The 18666-nt window shown below is 44.7% G+C and overlaps 1 protein-coding gene across 2 annotated transcripts in view; it reads left to right on the forward strand.

The window, feature by feature from the left end:
- The window catches only part of FGFR3 (fibroblast growth factor receptor 3), a 56118-nt gene that overhangs the window by 26667 nt on the left and 10785 nt on the right, over positions 1 to 18666 (forward strand). Inside the window, exons 3-7 of one of the 2 annotated variants that reach the window (XM_062574542.1) lie at positions 335 to 388; positions 6483 to 6652; positions 11564 to 11687; positions 12170 to 12360; positions 16052 to 16202. In XM_062574542.1, coding sequence (XP_062430526.1) covers positions 335 to 388; positions 6483 to 6652; positions 11564 to 11687; positions 12170 to 12360; positions 16052 to 16202 — 690 coding nt within the window. Of the gene's footprint in view, positions 1 to 334; positions 389 to 6482; positions 6653 to 11563; positions 11688 to 12169; positions 12361 to 16051; positions 16203 to 17241; positions 17387 to 18666 lie in introns of both variants that reach the window. The other variant, XM_062574541.1, reaches the window with a different exon arrangement.

Consider the following 18666-nt stretch of genomic DNA (forward strand, 5'->3'; position numbering starts at 1 on the left):
CATGGTCCTGGGCAGCCTGCTGTAGGTGACAGTGTTTGAGCAGGAGGGTTGGACTAGACAGTCTTGTGAGGTCCCTTCCAACCCCAACTATTCTGTGATTGTGTGAAACCTACTGTAGTTTCTTGGTTTAGATGATACCTTTCATTTTGCAGAAAACTGTGGGAGCTGGAAGTCCAGCCTCTGACGCAGCAAAGGCTGGAGAGTAGCTGTGCCCTCCTTGTTGAATGCATCTGCCAGGGTGCCCTGACTCTGCACAGCCATCAAAGCTGGATACAGAAACATCTGTGGCGCTGGACATAACTCCTTATTTTTCTTTTTCTCCTTCTCATTCTAGATTCTCTTTCATCAGGTGATGATGAAGATGATGATGATGAATCAGAAGATACAGGTAATTAATTTTTCTAGGGTACAAAATCCTCCTCTTTAAAAGAGATGTGGCTCCCAAATGGATGAGGCTCCTAAAGCCTTGCTATTAAGGAGTATAGCACTTTATTTGCTCCTCCTCCCCCTATCACCTCCCCCAAAAGCAGATTTTCAGAGACAGAGCTGGTTGCACATGAGAAAGTCTGATGTAATGGACTTGGGGGAACAGCGATGTGTTCCTGGCCATGCCATGGATCCGTGCTGAGGCTTGGATAACTGTGTAGCAGCTTTGAAAAACCGCAGTAACACTTTTACTTGCCTTTTGAAGTCTTCCAATAATATTATCTGACTGTTAGCCTGGTCAAACTGGAACTCCTAGTCCATGTTAAAATCAGTCGTCCTTAGGACTGGAAATAAAAACTCTCAGGACCAGGCAGCATGATGATATTTATCTAGAAATTCAGAAGCGTTTGCCAGAGTGCTATAGCTCCTGTAATATCTAGCGGCAGCTGTAGCTTAATTTTTGGGGGAGACTTGATTCTGTGAATCTGACTTTATGAGCTGTAGTTATAAATTCTCCGTGTATTTAAAATCCAGAGAAACCCACTCCGTCATCGTTTCTTTACTACAGCAAAGTTATACCAGTTTTACATGCTCCGCATATCTTAGCCTGCTTTATTTTTAGCCATTTTAATTCTGGTCCTTACCAGCATCTTGGCTGGAGGCAGAGGCAGCTTGGAGAATAAAATTCACGCTAGCCAAGGGCCAAATTTACTGATGCCGTTAGAAGGAGCAGCTCCTTTGGTTTTACTAGCATGCTCAGGTTACTCGTGGGGAAGTGAGCCCCAGCGCTGAGCCTCTCGGTGCTTTTACACTGAATCTCTTTCAATCCCAGCGCTTGTTGCTTTAAGTGCGATACCATTAATCAGGACCGTTACATGCTTCATAGGCGTTAGTGTTGTGTTTTATTATGCTCTTTATGTTTCTGCAAAGCGAGCTGCCTCTGTGTATGTGTTTTTAATAAATAAATGTCTTGCATTTGAACTCCAAATCAGTTATGTACATTGGCAAGAATTCAACATGACTGGAAAATTTCTCCTACCCATAAGCATTGGACATGTAGGACTCCTTAAAACAGGTCTCCCACTGTAATAAATTTGTACCACTGTGTCTTGCAGTGTGTGGACAGTAATTGTGAGTTACGGAGCCAGGCGACCCGTCAGCAGCAGTTAGTGGTTTTCTGATAGCTTCTAATTAAGGGCTGAATCCTGCAAGGTGACACGCACCTTTGAAAATGCGTTCAGCGCTCCTACTACCTGGCAAAGCCCATCGGAGCCGTGGAAAGGGTTGGGTTTGGTCAGGATTTGTTCCCACTGGAGACTGACTTCTGATTTACACAATTAATCGTTCTGTACTTTTCTTTTTATGTGGTCTGTAGTAAACTTCATCTCCTAGCAACAGGTATCGCAAAACATGAGCTGTTTTATGGTACAGAAAGGCACGTTTTTATTCACTGAAAAAGAAAACACACGCTTTGCCACACATATTTATAGCCTGTATTCTGGGTCTTCTTGACTTTAAGACTGTCTCTTTTTTTAGACCTTAAGGTAACCACTGGCATTGCTTAAAGGTCTCTCTGTAAGAAGTTGGATTCTCTTCTGCTTTAAGCATGGTTGAGTAGCTTAACATGCTGGAGCAGCGAATCCTTACGGCGTGTAGTGCTGTGAGCATGCTTTAATGTGTTTGGTTGAACGTCAGACCCTCTCGTTAATCTTAGGGAAAAAGAAAAATATAACCAAGAGTTACCACCCACGAAGGGTCGCAGCTCTGACGTGGGAAGGAGGTGCATCCACACAGGTCTGCACCAGCTCTCAAAGGACTGTAAGGAGCTGATATAGTCTAGGAGTATTTTCTCAAAGAAGTCCTCAACGGGAGTCCAGTGGAGTGCCTCTACCCCTACCTCAGCCCCGCTTAGCCCGGTCTTAGTTGCTTTTCACAGGATGTAACCTTTTCTTCTGGAAGCTCAACAGGTAGTCTTTTCCCCTCATCCTTAAAATCCCGTCTCTTGCACTGATGGAGGATTTTTCTGGCTTGCTCGTGTTGTTTAAGAGAGTATCTTGTCCTCTTATTTGCTGAGAGGAGCTTGGAGAGGTAATTCTAGTGGTGTCATGAGTCTGAAGCCAGTTTCATGAACTTTGGGGATATGACCTAAGAGTGTTGAATGATGGTGCTAGAAACAGCAAAGCTAGGGGAGAAGAGGAAATCTCTGATAAAGGAGTGAGTATTTGGTGCAGAAACCCTTGGCGAATGTGGAGGTAGGTCCTTTGCATGGAGTCTCCTACTCTGCTCACACTCCTTTAATCAGCTTCTCCTAGCAGGAGCACGGAAAGGTAGCGTCCCATAGGGATAGAAGGTGGAGAAGAAGAAAGAAGAGCTTCAGTAACTTCAAACCGTCCGTGCATTTGTTACAGCCTTGTCAAAAAACGCGATCTGCCTTTGCAAAGGGAGGCTTCCCAGTACCTATTTCTCCACAGCTGTTTTTCCTGGCTCAGAAACAAAAACAAAACTCCCTTTTCACACACCACTCTTCTGCCCCAGTGCTCCCTACCCCTCTGTATCTGTTTGTTTGGAGCCCCTGCTGCGTCGCCGGAGCACCTTCAAAGAGCCCCTATAATCTCCAATTAAAGCTGGCTGTGTACTCGGAGGCGTCAGCTGGGGAAATTACACAATTAAGAGTTGATTCTATCTGCTGCAGAATTTTGTGGCAGCTCCTAATTGCTAAATAAGCGCTTGAGCTGTATTAATTATTCCAAGTATCGCTGGAGTTTTTTTAATTGGTCATTCAAGTTGAATGGGTGGCCAGTGTCTCTGCTGAACAAAATGGGTCGTCGGGCTCGGTGTTTGATGATGGGAAAGGACTGCTGATACTGTTTGCTGTTCCCTTTTTCACGCCTGTGCAGGCAGAATCATTGCTCCTAATTAAGCTAGAGTTGGTCTAAAACTTTGGGCTGTCTCTCATCCCTCCTCATTCCCCTTTCCCAAATCTCTCTGGAGCTCTGCAAACTTTGTTTGGAAAGAAGAGCTAGCTGAATCTTCACCTCCTTAAAAATAAGTAATGAAAGGGCTCTAGGGGCACTGTTAACTGCAAGCGCTGATGTTTTGTGAGCTGCTCCTTAGAGCCGTTTCTGAATGCAAGCTGGGACACTTATTTCCAGTTTCAGTTTGACTTGCACGCTGTCCTGGTTGTGCAAGGCTTGGTCGGTGAGCCCGGGCGTTCCCAGCACGGGTGAGACCCTTACCATGTGGGAGAGCGCTCCTGCGAGGGAAGTGCAGAGAAAAAAGCAGTGTCTGATTGCCAGGGTGAGGGACCCAATCCTGCCATCACTCCATATGGAGACTATCCCCCATCTAGAAACCTTTCTGGACCCTGGCCTGCTCTTTGCTGATGGCTGATAGCAAAATCCTTCTCAGCTTTGGAGGGAAAATGTGCTGGTGATGGGCCTCCAGGGAAATTCAAACTTATCTTTGAGCAAGTTCCTGCTCTGCGGAGAAAACCAAGCGAAGTAACCGCAAAGAGCAGGCTATTTAGCTGCCCTTCTCAGCTGGGGCTTCCTCCACACTGGCTGCGCTCACCCCAGAGGCAGAAGCGTGTCTCAGCGGCACGGCCATGCAAAACACGAGGCATGGCAAAAGCCTCGCACAGGGCAGCAGCAGGGTCGGCCGGTGAAGCTGTGCTAACGTTTGGAAGTATTCCCTCCCTTTTGCTGCATAGGCAAGGCAATTCTTTGTAGTTTTTCCAAGCTCAGATATTCACAGCTACCTCGTGTCCTGCCTTAGCCTGTGCCATCTTGTAGCATTTAAGCCTTTTTCTGGCTGTGCCATCCTACATCCAGGATTTTGCATTCGGCAGCCTGGCTGCAGAAGTGTTAAAACAGATTTTATTTGAGGGCCAAGCGCATCGTGGAGCGGTCCCCAGCCACAGAGGGATGTGCGTGCTGGGTGACATCTGGGTTCCCAGTGGCCAGGCAGGCTTTTTCATGGAGTCGTGGTAAAGCAGATTGCATATGAGATGTTTGCAGAAGCTAAAATTGTGGGGTGCGTGGATATTCTTACCTGGGCTGTATGAGCTTGCCTGCAAAATCCTTGGAGCTAAAACACAGCGTGCAGCCAGGAGGAGATGCTGAGAAAAACAGTTTGTTAATGAAAGAGCTCTGGAGTCATTTGACCTAGGGAGATGTGCTTCACTTCAGGGAGCTTAGCTGCTGAGCAGGTAAGAGATTTCATCCCAGCAGAAACAGCCTCCTCTGCATTCCCCCTCCCCAAAGACCGTAGGGAAAGAGCCCCATGCTCATGGAGCCAGGACAGAACTCTGCTCTGTGTTTTCAGTGTTTGCCCTTGTAATACTTGAGGTGCTGCAGAGCTGGGGTTTTCAGGAGCCGGTGAGGTGGTGAGATGCCCCTGCTCGCCTTCATGTTCTTTCCCAAAAACACCAGGTTCATGTTGCAAGAACTGACTGAAATCCTGGGTGTACGGGAGCAAGCAGCCAAACACCCGCTCGTTTCCACCAGTCTGGGTTGTGTCCAGCCAGGCTGAAATTAAAAATAAATATTGAATTAACAGTCGGGAAAGGATGAGGCCACTCCAGACTGAAAGCAGGCACTGTGAAACCCTCCATCAGGCCTGCTTAGCTTGGTTGTGCTTGTCAGATACTTCCAAAACTAATCCACACGCACACAGTCCCCAGCAATAGTGTCAGACAGTGCGTTTGTCTACCCAAACAGCATTTGTGTTGAACGTACGAGACCGAGGTGATACCATCACTGATTTAAGTGGAATTGCAACAGGATGGGTCTTGGGGAAACAAACGCAAGGACGTTAACTAAACTGGGGAGCGCTGGAGAGAAGGGACAGCGGGTTGTAGAGACAGTCAGAGTAGCACCGGGGGCTGCTGCAGTACCTGGTGGCATTTCACCTGGTGGCATTTGAAAGAATCTTCACTGCTGTGTGAGAGCCTGACGGGGACACTGTCCTGGTGGCCCTTCTCCGAAGCAGTTCTTGCAAGACTGGCCCCGTCGGTTGGTCTCCACCAGGAGCACGCAGGTCTCTACAACCTGTGGGTTCAAATGTTCTTTCTGTCCGTGGTTACGACCTTCTTATCCGGAGGTGGCTGGTTAAGCTTCCTGGCTTCCTCTTTGCTGTTTTGCAGGCACAATGCTGTGTGGACACACCTCCCGTTGGTCCTGGTGTCAACCATGGGTTGAATGTGGCCCCCAACATGCCAAGAAAAGCTCCCCGAATGCAGTGCTGCAGTATCCCCTTAAGCAGAAAAGAAGGCTTAGGAGACTTTTTTTTCCTTTCTTTTTTTAACTTACTTTCTTCGCAGTATAATAAGTTTGCTGCCACTGCTGTCTTAATTTGGAGTTAATATGTAATGTTTGTAGCAATGCCAAGAAACATTGCTGTACTTGAGGCAGATTATAAAAAGTATCTCATGCTAACACTGGTATTTTAAAACTTATCCCTGTTCAAAGGTAACATGAATCTTTAAAACTAAAATCACTTGTACTTTAAGAACGTAAACATGATAAACCAGTTTGGCATTGCCTTTTTTTTCTTTCCTTCCCTTAAGGAGGCTACAGTACATTTCTGCTCACAGAGAAGCAAAAGTTTCCTGTGCATTCAGTTAACACTTTTTTTTTTTTGCTCCCTTGCTGGCCTGTCAACATTTTTTTACTGTTCCAACATCTTTCTGCTATTTATGCTTCTTGGCTACTATTGTCCTGAAGGTACATATGTATCTTTTTATGCACCAAGGCCAGATTCTCACCCTAATCTAGAATAACTCTCATGCTTGATTTAAAAGCAGCTACTCTAGATTTATACTGGCATTACTGAAACAAGAACCTGGTCGTGAACCTTTCATCACAAACCTAAAATGGAAACACCCTGTCTCTGTCTATGAAAATCATTTAGCTGGAAATTATTTCTATGTCATTTATCTTAACTGCAGCAGGTAGCAATTTAACTGTCGCTCCACTCCTGCCAAAGCCTCCTCAGATGCATCTGCTCACCAGCTGATATCCTCCGCTGGTCTATTCAACTCATTTTCTCTCTTGCAGGTGTCCCCTTCTGGACCCGACCAGATAAGATGGAGAAGAAGCTGCTAGCAGTTCCCGCGGCCAACACAGTTCGCTTCCGTTGTCCAGCGGGCGGAAACCCAACTCCATCTATATACTGGCTGAAAAATGGCAAAGAGTTCAAGGGAGAGCACAGGATTGGGGGCATAAAAGTAAGACACCAGTTTTGATCTCAGTGTAACAGGTTTTAAGGTTTTTTACTGACTCTCTTTCTCAGATGAGTGAAAACCTGTTTTGTGGTGTTTAACTGACTGCTGCATGTAAGAGGAAAGCACAGTGCTGCCTGCTGGGTGGGCATGGTTTTGATAGTCTTAGCAATTGCTTGACCCCAAAGTGTTGAAAAGCACTGCTGTCCATGGGATTGAAGGCTGATTCCCTTGGTTCCTGATTGAAGGTGAGTTTGTCTGCCTTGGTCATCCAGGGATTAGGTAAAACAAGACTGGGTTTATGGATGCATTGTGGATGGTGATGGGAAGGACTTCCCTGCTGATGGCCAGAGGCCAGGACGGTGGGACTGAGTGCTGCTTTGGGAGCTGGTGGCAGAGCCGCAGCGTGTGCCTGCCCTCCAGAAAAAACAGCCTTTTGGAGCGTACAAAGGACCACACCAAAGAACAGGTCTGTCGTGTTGGTGGTCGTGAGCGTTCTCGTGGTGTAAATCACCCACTTGATCAAGTGGTGGAGTCTCCTTTACTCACAGTAATAGCATCGACTCCTTGCTTTCTTCCTCCCCCATTCCCTTTCCACCAGAAGGTGTTTTGGAAAATACTCTGGCTCATATTTATACATAGAGCTAAGGGACAGCAAAAGTCAGTGTGCTCAAATGATTTAATTAGCCAGAACTTTCTGTGCTGCTCTAAATAACAAATTTTGACATGAATTTAAGAGAAAAATCGGTTGCTCGGATTCATTTTTATTGTTATTATTTTGTCCCTTTGAGCTCATAACCAGGCTCCTTCGTATTTTTATTTGGGGGCAATGAAACTAACAGTAGCAGATTATAACAATATCAGAATAGCAGAAAAGACTCCAGAGCAGAGATTTTCAGCCTGTACTGTGCCTGGCATGTCCCTAGGCCACTACTGAGGAAAGAAGGTGATTTTTAGAAAGGCATTTCCATCAGTGCCATAAATAGCTCTATGCTAATGCTCGCCGTCTCTGTACCACTTTGAAAGAGGGGCTGCACATCCAAAGTGTGCAGGGTTCCAGAAACCAAAAAAGGATTTAAAAAGGTCTTCTCTCGCCCCCCAGTTTTGGGCTGTTTCCTTCCTGCTAGCTCTGGCCCGTTCCTGCAAGAGGCTAATGTGATTGTTTCAATGAAACTTTCAAAGCTCCCTCATTAGCTCCCTTCCCCTTCCAGCCTGCTGACAAGGCTGAGGACACACTCGGTTTTCGATCTTCTGAAAAGTTTAGGAGAAAAAAGGAGTGGGGAAGCAAAGGCTGTCTGTAAGCAGTCTTACAGCAGATAACATTTACAAGCACAAGCATCTTTTACTAATTGCATTCTACAAGGATCATCATAAACTGCTTTCAGGCTTGCGTGCACTGTTTAAATGGCTTTTTTGCAAAACTATGTGACATCAGCTGCACTAGATTATGCTTGCAGAATAAAATCTAAAGCTGAAAGCAATTCCCCTACTGACTTGCCACTGGTTTTAATCTATACTTGAGTTTAAATTGACATGTTTCGTCCTCTGGAGCATGGTAGTATGTCTTTGGCATCGCTGTGATTTGTTTCTCTTGGGTCACCTTCCAGCAATGAGCCAGTGCTAAAGAACTATTGAAGGCAATGTCAGGCCAATTACAGCAATATTGGTTTAAGCTCTCTATCTGTCTAGATAGAGTTCTTTGTTCCTTTCTTGATATAAAGACATTTTCTGCTCTCTGTAATTCTCTTATTTGCTTGCTTTCGCTGTAGAGCCATAGTTAGATGTAAGTGTAAATCTCTTCTAGAATATACTGACAAATATCAGCTATAATTTGAACTAGAAAAAGAAACAGAAAACCTGTTCAATACCTCATATATTCAAGATTTAAATTCTCAAAAACAACTTAGCTTCATAACAGAATTACGCAGCTTGAAAAGAGTGGGCAAGATCCAGATCTGGCAGAGTTTGGTTGGCTTGCTCCATCTCTAGAGCTGGTCTTAACTCAGAAATCCTTGAGCTGGGAATTTTCTCATCTGTTTTCAGTGTTTAGAAGAGTTTAAAAGTTGGTAGTGAAAGGTCTGTGGTTGGCAGATGGAAGCTGAGCACTGCTGCACTCCTGCATCTTGTAATTGGCATTTAGATACTCTCTGATCATCAGAGCCTAATGTAAAGTCTGCAAGAGAGAAGAAGAAGTGCTGAAAGCATGAAATCCAGGCTAAGCTAATTTTGTTACAGTTCATCCTTAACTGGAGAAAAGAAATTCATATGACTTACCATATGAAATTTCCCAAAGAGCATTAATGGTTAAATCCTTGTTGGAATCTCTAATATCGTAAGCCTGTGTGTTAAATGACCCTAGAAGGGAAGACTGAGGGGGAGGGGAGATGGAGGATTATCCCTTCCCCAGACCATTGCACTGACTCACATACCAGTCTGGCAAACATGGACTGAGTTTCCAAGTGTGTCTGAAAATGTTTGTTTCACAAGGAGCCAAGAATGACAACACCAAATAAACCAGAGGGATTTCCAGTATCTCACCAACTTGATAAATGTCTGCACTAAGTCACTTCATGTTTCTATTGTTTTATCAAATGCAGCGACTATCCTGAATTGGAAGCATCCCTTTTTATTATCTTCTCAATCTAGACTTTATTTTCAGCCCCCCAAAAATTGGTTGCTTCTAGAAGAGTTTCCAAACAAGTTCTGCCTCCTAAGTTTGAGCCTCCAGGTTCACGTCTCTGAACTCCGAAGTCCATGCCACAAAAACAGTGATGAGAAGTTCTCTGAAAGCGTTGTAACACATGCTATGTCAAGCACCCGATTTAGACCCAGTTTTATAATATAGTTCAGAGTAGGAATTTGGCCACATATCTGGAGTCCCATTTCCTTGCAGTAGCTACTAAGCATTACAAAGGCAAATGCTTTGCAGTGCTGAAAAGTGAATTGAAAAGAGTCTTCAGATATAACTATGAGACAATCCAGTATGGAGATGAGCCACTAATCAGCCAAAAACATGGATTCAAACTTCCTTGGCTTTCTGGTATGTTCAGATTGAACTCTTGTTTCAGGTTCTCAGAACTTCTGTTATCCTGTAATTACCGCACTTTTACAGAAAATTGATCTATTACAGTTAGGACAGTGCTTTTCAGAGGGTGAAATGTTGCTTCTGCGTTCAGCTCCATCTCTGCAGTCCTGGATGGGCAGATGTCTGGTCAGGCCAGATCAGACATCTTCAAGACAAAACTTTTCTAAAGACATTTTAGCCACAGCCTCCTAGCATACATAGCTTGGAATGAGGGGAAGTGCTATACTCAGCCACATCAGAAAGGTAGAGCACTCAGCAGTGCTGTTGCTGGCGTTGCTGAGGTCTACAGAGCAAGGGGCTTTGTTAAAATGGCTTGGTGGCTTATGTTGAAACTAAACTATCTAGTCCTATGACTTTAAACCTTCTGTTTCCCAAATTCTGGCTTGAATTGCAGCTTGTCCCTTTAAAGAAAAGCATGTGGATGCAATTTACATGTAGCAGAAGAGTAGTAAAGAATGACTTCCTATTTGACTTCACCTGCTCCAGCTAGAAACGAAGGAGCAATTACGCCCTTGTTTTTTCCCTCAGTCGCTGACATTCTGTAGTGCAGCGTTACCATGATCTCCTTCTTCTGTGTCCTTGGAGTCAACTTCAAAATGTTTAATAAAGCTAAATGTTCTACTTTGGGTGACAGAAAGCATCAAAATAATATCCAGAGATTTTGAGAGCTTTTTTGGGCTGTGCATCCTGAAGGCATCTCTGCTTGTGTTGGTCACTTTCTGCATTAGTTCAAGATTCGTTTTCCATATCCATTATTTCCTTTATACCCTTCAGAAAGGAACCTTTTAGGGGAAGCACATGGCCAGCAAATCAAACTGGACTCTGCTCGTTCTGCTTTCCATTTTGCCGATGAAAACTCAGCAACTCTGGACATGAGTCACATCCAGAGACACAGCTGGTGTGAAACCTAGTGCAGACAGAGAAGGACTGACCAGGAATCCTAGGGACCAGACTTGAGGCTGGGCATGTTTTCTCCTCTGTTTTTGACTGATTTGGTTCTCCTGTCTTGACAAGGAAGATAAAAGCTGAGTGGGTGACTGGTAACTGAAAGCAATAGTGAAGACGAAGTCCCACATTTATCCTACTTAGACAGTAAAGCAAAACCTGTAAGTTTGGGACATTGTCCAGGTTTCTGTTGTAGTCAGTGGCGAGGAATGAGATGTCCTAAAGGGTGAATCGTAGGACAGCTGAATCACCTCTGGAGATTTCCATTGCTTACTCTTGTGACTAAATAGGAAGCCCTAAATAGGGAACTAACTCAGTTTTAGACATTCATTTCTGGTTAGATTAATGCCATGCTGGGTGCCCTCATAGCACAAATCTTTAAAATACATTATAGATGAGCTAAAAAAATCATCTTTACTGTTTCTATTCATCTTAAGGGTCGCACATAATAACAGTAGGTAAAGATCTGCAGACGAGGGTATGTTTTCTTTGAGTTGAGGGACTCACTGGCCCAGAGTCTGGTGAAGTGGATCAGCAGATCAGAGGTTACCTTAGCTAATGCCTTCTGTACATTGTTCTAATGAAAGGTGCGATGTACAGTGCAGCTGTCAGCTGGTTTCATTATTGTTATTGTGGGAGTAGCTGCAGGCCTCCATCGCAAGCTCAGCATGTTATGTTGTGTTGCACTGTTCATGCATTTGTCTTAATTACTTTTTATATTAAGCCTGTTCATGACCCTTGAAATGGGTTCATGCCTGCTCCGAAGTCCATCCATGGTGGCCAAGCATGTAAAAGACACAGGCAAGGGCATGTCTGTTATTTTCTGATTTGAGTGTTCTGGTGATGATGGTACTTTACCATGGGCTTGATTTTTTTTTTTTTCCTAGTTGCGACACCAGCAGTGGAGTTTGGTGATGGAGAGTGTTGTCCCGTCAGACCGAGGAAACTACACCTGTGTTGTGGAGAACAAATATGGCAACATTAGGCACACATACCAGCTGGATGTATTAGGTGAGATTTCACTGTTTTCCCTTAGCAGCTGATTTGTAATGGTGTTGAACAGGTGCGTGAAAGGATATGGAAGCAGGAATTTTGATTTCCTTCCCAAAAGGCTTAATCATGCATCTTCTAAAGCCAACAAGAAACCTTCTGTTGACTCTGCAATTCAACCTCAAATCCACAATCAGTAAATTAGTCTGCTGCTCTACAGAAGGGCCAGAGAAAGATTAGTGTGAGTGGGGCTGAGATGCCTCCCCTGTTCCTGGTGGTTCTTCCTCATTTGGCTTGAGAAGCGGTGGCTGGAGCAGTGGCCAGGGTGCCAGTCCCCAATCTGTACCCTTCCTGTGTAAAAGTGGAGAGACTCACTGACGCAAATCCTGCCGGAGCAGCCTGAGCTACTACCACTGAGCAGGCATTGTCCGTTCCTGAGGACAGCCCCAAAGGGAGTAGAGAAAGGACAGGTAAATCTGGATTTCCCTCGGTTTTCCTTCCAGAACGGTCGCCCCACCGACCCATCCTGCAAGCAGGGCTTCCCGCCAACCAGACTGTGGTGGTTGGCAGCAATGTGGAATTTCACTGCAAGGTCTACAGCGATGCCCAGCCTCACATCCAGTGGCTGAAACATGTGGAAGTCAACGGCAGCAAGTACGGACCTGATGGGACACCCTACGTCACGGTGCTGAAGGTTGGTACGCACTCCTTCTCACACCTCCAAGCTGTCCTTTCTCTGCCTTGATCTCCATCCTGCAGAGATGGCATCTGCCTTGTGCGAATATTTCTCAGAAAAACATGCCATCTGTGGTCAGGCTGTACTCATGGCAGAAGAGATCAGCACCAAATAATGGTGCTTTCTGTCAGTGGAGGCCATCAACTTTATTTACGTGTCTATAAATGAGCCTTGAACTAGATTTACAGTGGGAACTAGAAACTCCTGACAGAATATGCTCAATGCCACAGTTCCTAGAAGAGTAATTACTATTTAAATCAGATTTTGGGGAGCTCCAAGTTTCACTTTATATAACAGTTTCATGTTTATAAGGAAAAATTTTGAGAATAAGCCAAGGACAACTATTGGGAATGCTTTCTTGTAAGCCTGCGCAGTAAACTACTATGCTTTTTGGAGGGGTACAGCAAAAATGTCCTGAAGTCAATGTTCCAAACTCTTTTGTTTGCCAGAGATAACACAACTACTGAAGTGGCACAGATAAGCAAAGTAGTTGTAAGAGCTGAGACAACTGTGAGAAATGCAGTATTATAACAGGGCAGCTGTCAGATTGCATTTGACCTCAACATGTAAAAATAACCTTTTTTTTTACAGCATGAAGAGCGGTATTTTCAAGGCTTGTTAAAATAAAGGGCTCCCAAGTAAAACATATTCTTTCTTTCTTCTCCAAGTAAACATTCTGCAGCACACATGTACCAAATAGCGCTGCACTATCAGCACCCAAGAAATGAGATAGTCTTGTTGCTCCAGCCAGTAACATTTTTGAGCAATGCTATTACCCATGTTCAAGAAGGCCTTTTTTTAACTGAACAAAAACTCACGTAGCAAACTCAGTGTGTTTAGGTGCTTTGCTAAAATGCTTTCTTGAAAGGCAGTTTCCAGACTACAGCCAGAACAAAGCTAACTAGTCTGGTTTCTTTTCCTGAACCAGTGTAGATATGAAAGGTAGACAGTACAGAGTAAAAAATATATTAGACTTCTGAAATAGTCCCTTTTTGAGTAACCCTGTGTTTTTATTCATTAAAATATATAGGGCCAGCTTTTCTGCTTCTGCAGTATAGCTGAAAACAGAATTTGTCCTTTTCATTTCAAGCTGAGGCTGTCCTCTGCATGGACATTCCCCATGCCTGTCCTGCTCCACACACCCTTTTTCTCTTCGTATTAAGTTAAAAAAAGAGAAAACTTATCAGGCAGCATCTACAAAACTGTAACTCAGCCAGATACATGATAATAAAAGCCAGAGACCCTGGAAATAATTACACAGATTGAAATAACAGATTGGTTGGAAGAAATGGCTGGAGACAGTTCTTCAGGATTGGCAGCCCGCACTTCTTTCAAGTTGATAAAACTGGTTTCTGTCTGTGTCTCAAAATGTGTTGGAACTATGCATGTTTGAATTTCCCCCTGGTTTCGCAGCACAGTACCAAGCTCTGAATAGCTGGCCGTGTCACATGCCATCTCGCATAGTCTCCTGACTCCGTGTGTGGTCCTCATGGGATAACGTGCTACCTTTTGGAAGTGTTCAGAGCCGCTGCGAACAGCGGATTGTGTCACAAGCACAAGCTCCCCTTTTGCTGTGGCAAAGAACATATAAATAGTCCATATAAATAGTGTTTTAAAATTAAGTCTGAGCAGCACCGGGGTGGCTAGGTAATTAGAATTGCCAAATACCTTTTCTGTGGACAGCAAAGGCTCCGCATTCCTCGAAGGGGAGCACAGGCAGGCGCTTGAAAGGACAAGTTTTGTTTGGTTTTTTTTTTTTTTTTTTTCCTGAATAGGACCAGCACACGTCTATTTACTACTTCTGGTTAATCAGGAATGCTTTGAATTGTATTAACGCCGGCATCAGCACTGGGGCACTGAGCATTTCCATTTTGGGATGCATCTTTTGTGTGCCTGTACTGGGCCTCAGTTGAGCTGCATCAGGCCCGGCTTTGTAGAGATTTTTTTTCCCTTGTTTTTTTGTGTGTGCTTGGTTTTTAATCAAAAAGATGAGATAAAATGATCTCTCACTTATCTTGGAGCCAGTTCCTCAGCTTTTTATGGTCTTTCCCCTTGCTTCGTGAGACACTGCTGCTTTGATGCAGGTTCCTCAGGCTGCAGCTGGAGCAGGGTCCTGTCTGCGGGCTCTTCCCTGGCCACAGCTGCTTTGAAAAGGGCTCCGTGCTTCCCGGTATTGTGGTGCCTGGAGGGAGATAAGGTTTTTTATCAGCCTGCCTTTCCCCCTTGCCTTCCGGAAACCTTGGCGGAGCTGCTGTGGGTCAGTTTGGGCGCAGAGTATGCCAGTGTCTGCTGGAGCTGGGGAGAAGGAGACGTGCCCAGCACGTGAGATCCCCCCTCACACTTACACTGGCAGGGCACGAAGCTCACTCGTGATCCAGATGATGAGATTGTGTGCTCTACTTCCAACCCATTTTTTTAAACAGGCTGACAAAGCCAAGCCACCACCCGGGTCAGTTCCTGAAAGCCTGGGCTAATTTGCAGTCAAAGAAAAGCCCTCTGCAGAGCGCTAAATGCAGCCCAGCTGCGGGCTCGGGGCTGGCAGCTCTGCACCCGAGCTTTGGGCAAGGGGACCTTGCGTGTTCGGCATGGAAACGTGCCGATATCGTTACAAACCGGGCAGCAAGAGCAGGCCAGCACGCTGCCACACTCGTCAGGCTGGACAAACTTGCCAGCGTGCAAGAGCTGGAGACGAGATCGAGTCAAAGCCCGCAGAGTTTATAGTGAAATGTGGACGCTGGGGCTCCTTTCTGATGCCACCTCGGGGCTTGGTTTCTAATGCCCTATCAGATCTGATCGAGGTTGATTTTAATAGGCTGTGAGTCCCGTTGGCAGGATCAGGCCCTGAAGCTGGAGGCATTGAGATTGGACAAGTGAGCCTGACAACAAAATTGGGAAATGCAAGCATTTTATTTGCTTTTCCAGAACTGAAGCTGATATTTTTCTAGACTTTCCTTAGGCTACTTCTGAGGCCACCCAAAACAGTTGTGCATTTTCAACCAAAATAAAAACAACTGTTTAGGAACAAACTGATGTGCTGTTGTGGCAGCTTGGAAGAAGAGAAATAAAACCCTGCTCAGCTGTCTGAAGTTTGTTTGATTTATATGCACCACTTTATTTAGTAAAGAAGAGGCTCCTATAAGCAGTGGAAAAAATTACAGCTAATTTCTGAAAGGCAAAGTCAGCAGCGAGTTTCAGACCGCCACTGCTTATATTTTGTTTCCAAATGCTATTTTGGAATCTGATAATTGAAACAGTATTTGCTGAGCTGGGTTGCAAACACAAATCTCCACTTAAGCCCTTTCTCTGGTGCTCCTGTCTGCAGAGTTATTAGGAAACCATCGGATCTGTGACTGCTGTCAGATGGAGAAGTAGGAAACTGTTATGTTTTTTTAAAAAAAAGAAACCTCATGTGCACCTCTAGCACGAGAAACAACCAGGAAGGGAAGGGAGTTAATTTACGTGTGGTCTGGGAGCCAAATGCAAATTCTTTTCTTCGCCTAGGTTTTTGGTAGGTTTCTCAGCACAGAGTGAGCAGGGGATGTTTCCACAGCCAAAAAGAAAAGTCATGAGCAGTCAATCCTAGCTGACATAGGCTCGATGGAGGTATTGTTTGGTTTACTGAAGTTCAGGTTTCTGTCTATTCCTGCAGTCTTGGATCAGTAAAAACGCTGAAGCCGATGCTAACCTAAATCTGTTCAATGTGACAGAACAAGATGAAGGAGAATATCTATGTAGAGCCAACAATTTCGTAGGCATAGCCGAAAAACCATTTTGGCTCCACATTCGCAAACCAAAACCAGGTAAACCACAGACTCTGTCCCAAGGCCCTGGCAACTGCAAGAATGAGCTATAACATTTTAAGAAGCTAGTGATTAAAATTAGTATTCATTTTGTGTTATACCCTGTCAACTGACGCTGAATGGCTTTATCTTATTTTCTTGCTGATTTTTTTTTACAAGAATGTAATGCCTATACAGCAATTGCCATAGAAAAATTCCCACAATAAAATGACTGTCAAATTTTGCTATAAACTCTTCCCACTTTTATTCCTTTCCCTTCCTTACAATTGAGTGCTGATAACAGACTTGCATGCATTTAAAGAGTTTTGCCCATAAAACCGATCTAACAAGTACACAGACTTTAGTCCTTTTGAGTAGCAATTGAGGAGTAAGTATCAACGTTGACTCATGCAAGCAAACACGCAAAGTGGAGAGCAGCAGCGATGTAGCGAGCTCCCACGGTGCGGTGGAGGCTCTGGCTGGTGCGTGGCTCGGTGACGCTGCAGGAAGGCTCCTCGGAGGGCACCTTCCTGTAACCAACCAGCCAACACTACAGCACCAAGAGCTTTATGTAGCTTTAAAATGCCTATTCTGAAAATAATTCTCAAAAGTCCTTCGATGTGTGATGAACTGATAAAATACTCAGATGTTCATCTGGTCAGCACTTAAATCCTTCCCCACTATACCTCCCCTCCTTTCTCGTTTCTTTCTGTCTTTCCTTTTCTTTTACACACCTTTTGCCCCCCTCTACTCACCCTACTAACCGAAAGTCAGTCATATTGTGGAGGCAATTTTTCATTTGGATGCTTTTGCTTGCATGCTTCTTAGTGGGACAGAGTGAGAACCTGGTGAAGGGAACTTTTTTTTTTTTTTTTTTTTTTTGCTTTTGACTACAGGTTGCAGAGGGGAATGAATAAATAAATGTGGAAGATGGGCCATTGGAAAAACAAATCTTAATCTGCTTTTGAAATTTGCCTGTGGTGTCCTCACACTTGCTGGGAATGTGGCTTGTTCTCTGTTTTCCCTCTTTCTATATGTGTGTGTTTTTTTTCCCTCGTAGACGGCAGGTGTTAACACAACGGATAAGGAGCTAGAGATTCTGTACTTGCGAAATGTTACTTTTGAGGATGCTGGGGAATATACTTGTCTCGCAGGGAATTCTATTGGGTTCTCACATCACTCTGCTTGGCTGACGGTTCTACCAGGTATTTCCTTCTGCGCTGTCCTCTCCTTTTCCTCTCAAGGATGCCTTCATGTTTAACTTAAGAAATGCCAAGTTCGTGCAAAAGCTCCCTTGTTTGGAAGAGGGCACGTGAGCCGTTGCGCAGCCGGTGTGCAAGGGAGAGTTCTCCTCTGTGCTAGTCTGCGCTGCAGGTAGCCCTGTTGCATATTAATAGCTGGCATTATTAATTTTGCATTTCATCTCAGGATTTAAATTCATTTTCTGGGTTGCAATAATGATACAAAATGCCCTGTAACTTTTTTTGTTCAGATACCAGGGAGGTGTTCACAGCATCTACTTCAGGAGTCTCTCTTTAAGTGCCAAAATTAAGAGCTTTTATCTTCTTACACTGCCTGTGTACTCAATAGGAGAAGGAAACTCCCATCAGATGATCCAGGGCACCGAAACTGGACCCTGTCTGTGGATCATCATATGAAGGAACCTCTCTGTGTAACCTTGTATCTTGCCTAAAATTAGATGCATAAGTAGTTGGTGTGAGTACACCCTTCCCTGCCTGTAGCATTATTTCCGCTTCACGGATGAACAGACCAAGATAGCTATCTTAAACAGAAGGTCGGCAAGAGTCATCTGCAGGCCAGACCCAGGAGTCCTGGCTCACAGAGGCCTTGACTACTGGTTACTCAGCTGAAATCAATGAAAGCTGCAGTGGGCTTAAAAGCCGAAGCCAGAGTGACCTCAATTTTGTGTGCTTTTCATGTGCAAAGCTCTGGTTGACAATGAAGCCAGCGCAGAATATGCAACAGCGGGATCTGCCCTCCAGCAGAAGGGGAAGAGGCTTTGCTGTCCCTTCACCTGCACAGTTGGCCTCCGGGGGAAGGGGAGGTGTCAGCATAGTCTAGGGAGGCATCTCAGGTAATATTCACATTGAAGCCAGTGGGTGTTGTGCCTGCAGAAGCTGCAGGAACAGATCTGGAGTATTTTCAGTAGATACTGAATGCCCCCTGCGAAAGCAGTGGGCACATGAGATGTTGTACATCTCACTTCGACTCCTCAGCCGTAGACCACATATGGATCTATCTGACAAACACATCTGTTTCTAGATGTGTTTTGGAACTGGAAACTTTGGCATTTCTAATCTTGACTTGAACTCTGTTGGTGGTTTGGTCATAGTCACTTTTACTGGGGCTCAAGAAGGTTTCCTCCACACCTGCTTGTGCTGCAGGTGAGATCTGCTGGTCTTATATCTATTTGTTTGCCAGCTCTAAATTAGCTTGGTGTCTGACCCTGTTTCTGCTTCTGCCA

The sequence above is a fragment of the Rhea pennata genome, chromosome 4 (genome assembly GCF_028389875.1).
Source record: "Rhea pennata isolate bPtePen1 chromosome 4, bPtePen1.pri, whole genome shotgun sequence".
NCBI lineage: Eukaryota > Metazoa > Chordata > Aves > Rheiformes > Rheidae > Rhea > Rhea pennata.